The sequence below is a fragment of the Aegilops tauschii genome, chromosome 3 (assembly GCF_002575655.3).
Source record: "Aegilops tauschii subsp. strangulata cultivar AL8/78 chromosome 3, Aet v6.0, whole genome shotgun sequence".
In the NCBI taxonomy this organism is placed as follows: domain Eukaryota; kingdom Viridiplantae; phylum Streptophyta; class Magnoliopsida; order Poales; family Poaceae; genus Aegilops; species Aegilops tauschii.
Window position 1 is genome coordinate 435,517,798 of NC_053037.3, and position 9,308 is coordinate 435,527,105.

At 49.2% G+C, this 9,308-nt stretch overlaps 1 protein-coding gene and 1 long non-coding RNA gene across 3 annotated transcripts; one reads left to right on the forward strand and one right to left on the reverse strand.

Annotated features, from left to right (window-relative positions):
- The first annotated feature begins 418 nt into the window (after window positions 1-418).
- On the forward strand, window positions 419-6,084 carry LOC109761437 (leucine-rich repeat receptor protein kinase MSP1). 2 transcript variants are annotated; one of them, XM_020320254.4, is made up of 3 exons: window positions 419-659; window positions 763-941; window positions 1,920-6,084. In XM_020320254.4, exon 3 carries the CDS (start codon window positions 1,956-1,958, stop codon window positions 5,841-5,843), a length of 3,888 nt encoding a protein of 1,295 aa, XP_020175843.1. In that variant the 5' UTR covers window positions 419-659; window positions 763-941; window positions 1,920-1,955; the 3' UTR covers window positions 5,844-6,084. The 2 variants fall into 2 exon arrangements, with proteins under 2 accessions (XP_020175843.1, XP_073366870.1); XM_073510769.1 differs by lacking the exons at window positions 419-659; window positions 763-941 and adding an exon at window positions 991-1,581.
- Window positions 6,085-7,179: 1,095 nt separating this feature from the next.
- Window positions 7,180-9,032, reverse strand: LOC109761435 (uncharacterized). The gene is made up of 3 exons (XR_012205268.1): window positions 8,144-9,032; window positions 7,887-8,039; window positions 7,180-7,743 (listed from the first exon to the last, which is right to left on the reverse strand). It is a non-coding gene; the product is annotated as an uncharacterized lncRNA (long non-coding RNA).
- Between the last annotated feature and the right edge of the window lie 276 nt (window positions 9,033-9,308).

Below are 9,308 nucleotides of genomic sequence, written 5' to 3' on the forward strand. Positions count from 1 at the left end.
TAACTGATATCTCCCGCATATATTCAGACGATCGCTTTTTTCTCCGGGGCGATCTTCGGACATGCACATCGCACAACGCGCATGCTAGTAAACCCGAGGATTCGGATCCTCTTTCGAAGAAGACGAAGATTTACACCCTATTCGACTGATTTTTATAACTCAAGAGGATCTTATCATCTTATCACCATGGAAACAAACACATGGGTTGTGCATATGGCAAAGGCCATTTTCCTTGGCAAACAAAACAAAGGCAGCAGAGCGCGCCCTCAAGCAGTGGTGACTTTTAAGGGTAGGCGACTCGGTGGCCATGGGAGAGGAAACGTGACCGCTGCTCATCATATCGGTTAACGGCGGCGAAGGCAGCAAGCACAAGAGAGGCAACAGAACAGAGCACGCAGGCCACCTTTTTTGCCACCCCAAACCGCCTCGCCCTCTCCTCCTCTCCTCCGCCCGCCCCACAAAACCCAAACCCCAGTCGGTCCGCGAGTACGTACGCTCTCGGCTCTCTCCTCCGTCCCACCCGCTGCCTGCCGCCGCTCGCTCGCTCGCCCACCGCGCGCGCACGCCCATCTCGTGCGCGCCCCACCTAACCCGACGACCCCCGCAGGAGCACGCCGCCGTCCACCCGCGCCCGCCGCCGCCGCCGCCGGCATTGCGAGGTGCGCGCGCGAGACGATCGTCCTCCCCTCCCCTCCGCGGCCGGTCCCGTCCGCCGCGCTCCCCCTCTCGCCCGCTGCTCACGCCACTCCCTCGTCCATGCAGGTGCGCGAACCGCGGGCGCGGCCCCGTCTCCCTCCGCCCGGCCGCCTCCTTGGTTCCGGCTCCAGCGCACGGAGAAACGGGCGCTGAAGCGGCTCGTCGGCTCCACAGCGGTGGCGGCCAGCGCTCGCGCCGCTCTGGCGCGCCCCTGCTCCCGCGTCTCCACATCTGGCAACGTCGCGGTACGAACCTACCATGTCGTTGCACGCGCGTGGTCTTTGTTTGTTCTCGTCATCTCGGATTAATCGCAACAGCGGCATGGTTTCGGTAGACCGGTTGCTGTCAAATATCGTTGTGGTAGAAGGCCCAATTTGTTTGCCGATTTATTCGGGTTTTTTTTTCCTTCAGTTAGTACTCTGTTTGCGAATTGTCTGCAACTTTGTGTGGAACTGTGGATCCATCTGCCAGTTCTTCGATTTTCCTCCTCTTGTTGCGAATTGACCACCAGGGGAGATCTTTCCTTGTCCTCCTCAAAATCCCCGTTGGGCCTCGGTCTTTTTTCCTCATTGTACCAAACGAAGCCTCGAGTAAGTGGTTTGCTGCGGCGGGGGTCTCTAATCTGGGGTCGCAACTTCACAGGGGTGAAGGAAGATCACTGCAGCTTCTCCGTGACGGGTCTTCCTAATTACAGCATTCGGCGATAGCTTTTGGAGTTCTTGAACAATTATTCTACATGCAAAGCTGTACTCACCGCAGAGCTTTTGGAGTTCAGGGTGTATTTCTGAGGGGAGCGTATTGCATGTGATTGAGTTGAGCTTTTCGTCTGCTGTATCTCTGTTGTAACTTATAGCAGCAAAGAAAGGGCGCCATATGATTGAGAAGGTAGTCAGTGTAAATCCCTGCTTGAGCTCTATGCTTGTACAACTTTTGATTGCTTCTTTACATCAAAGTGTGATTAAAATCTACCAAGTTCTATAATGAGCAAGCCATTTGTGTTGAAGCCTTAAACATTCAGTCTGGTTCAGATAAATAAAAACCTGACTAATACTTCGATTGTTGTTTCCTCATAAGCTAAAGGAAAAAATGAATTTCGTTTTGTGCCACATCACATAGAACATATCATTTTTTCCACACCGACATAGTGAAGATGACGAACTTTTGACATACCATGTCCTATGTGGTTCTTTTGAAAGCTGCTGACATGTTTATCTCTTATGCAGATTGAACGTTACACAAGTCCAAAGAACATAATAGCAATGGGATCTCGAAGCATCTGCCTTCTCATTCTTCTTGTGATCTTCATCCCCAGCTCTGTCATGTCTGAATCAAGTGATATAAAAAGTTTGTTCACTCTGAGGCACTCAATTGCTGAAGAAAAAGGTTTCCTTCGCAGCTGGTTTGATTCAGAAACTCCCCCTTGCAGCTGGTTAGGTATAACCTGTTCGGGGCGTAGCGTTGTGGCCATAGACTTGTCCTCCATGCCACTCTACGTCCGGTTTCCTTCATGCATTGGGGCATTCGAGTCGCTTGTTCTGCTGAACTTAAGTGGGTGTGGGTTTACCGGTGAGCTTCCAGACACCCTGGGGAATTTGCAGCGTCTTCAGTACCTAGAACTGAATGATAACCAGCTTACTGGGAACCTGCCTGCCTCATTATATACCTTGAAGATGCTGAAAGAAATGGTGCTTGACAACAACTTGTTACATGGACAACTGAGCCCTGCAATTGGTCAGTTGCAGCATCTCACCAAGCTGTCCATATCCGGGAATTCCATCTCCGGTGGCATTCCTACAGAGTTGGGCAGTCTGCAGAACCTAGAGTTCCTGGACCTTCACATGAACAGCCTAAATGGATCGATACCAGCAGCTTTTCGTAATCTGTCTCAGCTGTTGCATCTTGATCTAAGCCAGAATAACCTCAGTGGATTAATATTTTCTGGAATAAGCTCATTGGTGAACCTTATGTCACTTGATCTGTCCTCAAACAATTTTGTGGGGCCAATACCTAGGGAGATTGGTCAATTGGAAAACCTTCGACTGCTGATTTTGGGCCAAAATGCGTTCACCGCGACCATTCCAGAAGAAATTGGTAATCTGAAGCGGCTTCAAGTACTTCTGCTCCCTGAATGCAAGCTCACAGGCACCATCCCTTGGTCAATCAGCGGTCTTGTAAGCCTGGAGGAATTTGACATATCAGAGAACCACTTCGATGCTGAACTCCCAACATCAATCGGTCTGCTTGGCAATCTGACACAGCTGATTGCGAAGAATGCAGGGCTCAGGGGGAGCATACCGAGAGAACTAAGTAACTGCAAGAAGATTACTCTCATAAATCTGTCATTTAATGCCTTCACTGGCTCCATCCCTGAAGAACTTGCAGAACTGGAAACTGTTGTCTCTTTTTCTGTGGAAGGGAACACACTATCAGGCAATATTCCAGATTGGATAAGGAACTGGGCAAATGCAAGATCTATATCAGTGGGTCAAAACTTGTTCAGTGGACCTTTGCCATTGCTGCCATTGCAGCATCTGCTCAGTTTCTCTGCAGAAACCAACCGTCTCTCAGGTTCTGTCCCTGCTGAGATATGTCAAGGCAACTCCCTGCAAACACTCATACTGCATGATAACAATCTGACTGGAAGTATCGAGGAAACTTTTAAAGGATGCACAAACCTCACCGAGCTGAACTTGCTAGGTAACCATCTTCATGGAGAGATACCAGGGTACCTGGCTGAGCTGCCTTTAGTTAGTCTGGAATTGTCCCTAAACAATTTCACAGGAATGCTGCCTGACAGGTTGTGGGAGTCATCAACTCTTTTGCAGATCTCTCTCAGCAATAATCAGATTACCGGCCAGATCCCAGATAGCATTGGTAGGCTGTCCAGCTTGCAGAGGTTGCAGATTGACAATAACTATTTGGAAGGACCCATACCACAGTCTGTCGGCTATCTACGAAATCTGACTATTCTGTCTCTGCATGGCAATGGGTTATCTGGGAACATTCCAATAGAACTCTTCAACTGCCGAAACCTTGCTACACTGGACCTGAGCTCTAATAATCTGACCGGGCACATCCCGAGGGCCATATCTAACTTGACATTGCTCAATAGCTTGATTTTGTCTTATAACCAGCTCTCTGGTGCTATTCCTGCTGAGATCTGTGTGGGGTTTGAAAATGAGGTTCACCCTGACTCGGAGTTTGTGCAGCATAACGGCCTTCTTGATCTGTCATACAACCGGTTGACTGGTCAGATTCCGGCAGCAATAAAGAAGTGTTCTATGCTGATGGTGCTAAACCTGCAAGGCAACTTGCTAAATGGCACCATTCCCTCAGAGCTTGGTGAGCTGACGAATCTTACAAGCATTAATCTGTCTTCTAATGGATTAGTTGGACCAATGCTTCCTTGGTCTGCACCATTGGTACAACTTCAAGGCCTTATTCTATCAAACAACCACCTAAATGGCACCATTCCTGTTGAGATAGGCCAAGTTCTTCCCAAAATTTCAATGCTAGACTTGTCCGGTAATGTACTTACCGGAAGTCTACCCCAGTCTTTGCTGTGCAACAAATATCTGAACCGCCTGGATGTCAGTAACAACAATCTCTCTGGGAAAATTTTATTCTTTTGTCCCATGGACGGAGAATCCTCAAGCTCACTGCTGTTCTTCAATTCAAGCAGTAACCATTTCTCAGGGACCCTAGACGAGTCTATCTCGAACTTCACACAACTGTCTTCTCTTGATATCCACAACAATAGCCTCACTGGAAGCTTACCATCAGCACTCTCTGATCTCAGCTTTTTGAACTATCTTGACCTCTCAAGCAATGATTTCTATGGTGTCATCCCTTGTGGTATTTGCAATATATTTGGCCTCACATTTGCCAACTTCTCTGGTAACCACATCGACATGTACAGCTCATCAGATTGTGCAGCAGGAGGTGTTTGTTCCACTAATGGCACTGGTCGTAGGGTGGCTCATCCATCTCATCGAGTTCGAAGATTGGGGATCATTTGTATCCTTTCACTTGCTGTCATCATTGTGTTAGTACTTCTGGTGTTTTATCTGAGACACAAACTATCGAGGAACAGTTCATTGGTTATTGTGCCCGCTGGTAAGGCCAAGGCTACTGTTGAGCCAACCTCAACTGATGAGCTCCTAGGAAGGAAGTCACGGGAACCTCTGAGTATCAATCTCGCAACTTTTCAGCATTCACTGTTGCGGGTCACCATTGATGATATACTGAAAGCCACAAAGAATTTCAGTAAAGAACACATCATAGGCGATGGTGGCTTTGGCACTGTCTATAGGGCGGCACTCCCTGAAGGTCGGAGAGTCGCGATCAAGAGGCTTCATGGTGGCCATCAGTTCCAGGGTGACCGTGAATTCCTAGCTGAGATGGAGACCATTGGAAAGGTGAAGCATCCAAACCTTGTTCCCCTGCTTGGTTACTGTGTTTGTGGCGACGAACGGTTCCTGATCTACGAGTACATGGAGAATGGGAGCCTTGAGATATGGCTGAGGAACCGAGCAGATGCGGTTGAAGCGCTTGGATGGCCAGACCGTCTCAAGATCTGCCTCGGTTCTGCCCATGGACTTGCTTTCCTTCATGAAGGATTTGTGCCTCATATCATCCACCGGGACATGAAATCAAGCAACATCCTGCTGGACGTGAACTTCGAGCCGAGGGTCTCTGACTTTGGCCTCGCAAGGATAATCAGCGCGTGCGAGACTCATGTCAGCACCGACATCGCCGGTACATTTGGATACATCCCCCCAGAGTACGGCCAGACAATGAAGTCCAGCACGAAAGGCGACGTGTACAGCTTTGGCGTCGTCATGCTGGAGCTGCTTACAGGACGGCCACCTACAGGGCAAGAGGACTTGGAAGGTGGTGGGAACCTTGTCGGCTGGGTACGATGGGTGATCGCTCGCGGAAGGAGGAATGAGCTGTTTGATCCTTGCCTGCCAGTCTCAGGCGTGTGGCGGGAGCAGATGGTGCGCGTGCTCGGCATCGCCCTGGACTGCACGGCCGACGAGCCGTGGAAGAGGCCAAGCATGGTGGAGGTGGTGAAGGGCCTCAAGATGACCCAGGCAATGGAGTGCGGGCCTCTGGTGGTGACGGTGTCCAGGGGCGGCACATAGAGCTGGCCTCGTAGCACTGTTCTTCTTGACAATGATGTGATGTAATAATGTAGGCTGATGGTAGGTGACTTGTAGCTGTAGTTGGGACAAATGCTGGAGATTGTAAAAGAGATAAACCAGTGCTGCTCATGTTCAGGCTGTAGTTGGGACAGATGCTGTTGTATCTTAATTCATGTACTGTGTGTCAGTCACTCATGGCAGCATGGGTGTTTCACAAGCTCTGAAGATGGTTGTGCTGAAAGTTCACTTCTCCTTTCTTTTGTTTATGCATTTCAAAGAATTGGTAGTTCTAAGCTCATGTTTTTGTCTCTGTTTTGCCAGATCTAGAGCTCTTATCCTCTCCCGTTACTCGCCGGCTTGCAGCTTGCTGCTGCTTCCGCTTTAACTGAGTTTTTCTTTTCTGTATCGTAGTGCATCATAGTCTGGTACCGGTTATGCTTATCTGTTCACCAGAATATGCTCTTTGCTCTTCACTCTTACTTTCGGGCCATACCATACTGGCAGTAGTAGCATGTATTGCCAGACCAGCTGAATGTTGAGCACTCTACCACTTATATTAGTTTCAGACAGCAAGAGGTTCATACTTTGACAGGCCATCAGGAACACCATAAAGGAAAACGAACTAATGTAAAAGTATGAACCTCTCATATGGTCTACCACTTACATCAGGAACACCATATGGTACCAGATTTCCTCTATTTTTTAGCGCTTACACTAGCGCCCGGCTCAGCTCAAACAAACTCATGCGAGAAAAAAAGAACTAAGCGCCCGATGACACAAGCGGCGTCGACGCAAGTGGAAATCCCAGGATCGGCCAGGAATCGATCGAGACGGCCAGGACTGGGACCCTAGCGCTCATCCTAAGAGCCTGCGTTATAGATGCCCTTAGGAGGAAGATTGCAGCTGTGCCAACCAACCCTTTGAAAAATCATGTGCTTTGTATGCACTTCCTCCGTTCCGAAATGTTTTTGATATTTCAATATTAACTACGTACCGACCGAAATGAGTGACACGTCTATATACATTCGATTTTAGAAAGTTAGAACATCTTATACTCCCTCCGTTCCTTTTATAAGGCGTGAATATATTTCAGACAACGTGCAAAGCAGCCCATTTTCAGTTGTCCGAGTACATATATAACTACCTATGTAGGTTCTGCTTGGACTGCACTATAGTCGCGTAGAGCTATTAAATTTCCAAGCTTGTTTTCCTTGCTACCGTATAGCATTGCCATGTTTGTTCTAGTAGTACTATGAAATATGCTACAGGCTTCTGTGCTCATTAGCCACCTGCATCACTTACATCCTGCTTGCATCCCCATCTATCTCCTAGGTAATACACATTGGCACTACTATGCATTAGTTTTCTGTGTGACATTGTTACTCTCCCAGTTTGTATATAGAGAAGTGAATCCGGACGAGAGATGACATCCCTTAGGCCGCGCTTGGCATGGGGGTATTTTTATACACCTGTATTTATTTTACAGGTGAATAATACCGGCCACACTTGATTTTGAGCTGGAAAGAAAAACGACCGACGAAGGTCTGAATATTTTACAGGGGTATTGCGACGTGAAACGCCAATCCGTGATTTTGTTCCTAAGAGACAACTTCTGCTTGCGTGTCCACTCCTTTGGAGCCTTGTACTTGCGATTCACACACACTGGATTCTTATGTAGTTTTATGTCCTCCAGATTCACCGCTGCTTCCATGACACATCTGGCATAGCTAACAAATTTGTCTTCTCCTTTAAACCTACCATAGATTCTGAGCTCAGCCAGACTGTGGTGTTTGAAATCAGATGCAGATGGTTCCCACTCAATCCCTTTGTCCTTCCCCTCGCTGAACGCAAACCTCTTCCTCCGCTTCCCCGGTATCATTTTGCACCAATGATTCCGCACCTGCATTCGGTCAGGTCAAAAATTGTCACAAAAAATTTGAACTTCTAAATGAGACAATAGCCTTTGCAATTCCAACATGAAGTTAGCATAGATACAAAGGTGGAGCAAAAATGAGAATTAAAGAACCGGTACAAAGAGTTTACCATGATGCCTAGCTCCTTAAGGGTGGGCGCGCCTTGGAGTATGAACATTGTCCAGGTGAGATCACATTCCTCAGAAATGTTAATCAAATTCACAAGCCTTACTTTGTGGAACACCGGTAACAATTGTCTTCGACCTTCTGGTTTAACCCAAATCTGCAAAAAAAAAGGGATGATGCAGAATTATGTTAACTGAAAATAATGATTACAACCTCTCCAGGACACACATCACGCTGATAACATTGTGGACTTTCACTTGCCTTTTCGCATTTGAAGTCCAAATGCAGGTTGGTATCAGAGGTCAAGCATCCTGGATCCGCTCTACCAGAAGCCCTGCTACCACACCAAAGCAGCGCAGCAGGTGGCGGCCATGGAAGAACAGATCGCGGCGCTGGCGAAGGCGGTCAACGACGGGCGCGCCACCAACGACGCCCGTCTCGATGCGATCCAGCAGTAGCTCGAGCTCTGGCGGCCGGCGGTGACCAACCTGCAGCGGCAACTCGACGAGCTGCGCACCCAGGTCGGCCGGATCGCCCTCCACCCCGTGCTGACAGCGTCTTCAACACCACCCGAGGACGCGGTGGTGCGGCCGGCGTCGTCTTCCCCGACCGACGACCCAGGGCACCACAGGCGAGGTGGCCACGGCAGGAACATCGACTCCGGGGGCTCGGCACACGGGGTGGTCACCACCCTGGCGCGGCCTCCGGTCACGGGTGAGGCTCTTCGACCCCTTTTCCTCAGAAATCCCGTGAATCGGGCTTGGATCTGGCGCATCCCGTTGATCTTCCACCCCGGTCTTCTCACTCTTCGTTGGGAGACACAGCAATTGGGCCCTCCCGAGGCTTGATTTTCCGCCCTTCGACGGTGAAAATCCCCAATTCTGGAAAAAACAAATGCGAAAAATATTTCAGTGTCTATGGAGTTCAGAGAGAGATGTGGGTGCGGGTATCTACTCTCCATTTTGAGGGTAATGCCGCGCGATGGCTTCAGGTGCAGGAAGCACACGACACCTCCTTCACCTGGGAGACACTTTGCTCAGCCGTGTGCGCCAAATTTGGCCGCGAACAGTATCAAGTTCAGCTTAGGCAGTTTAGTACACTTCGTCAGATCGGGTTGGTTACTGAGTACATGGAGCAATTCGAGGAGCATGCATCAGTTGTTAGCTCATAATCCTGCTTTTGATCCGTTGTTCTTCACTACGCAATTCCTTGACGGCCTTAAAAACGAAATTAAAGTTGGTGTTGCTTTACATCGCCCGCAAGACTTGGACTCCGCCTTTTCTCTTTCTCTGTTACAGGAGGAGTTGTTAGGATTGATGCCCCGGAAGGACCAAGGCCAGGCGAGGCACCCTGCTCGTCCGCTGCAGGCTGCGGGTGGACTACCTCCTTGTCCCATGCCACCAGCGCCCCCAGGAGCGGCAGAAGA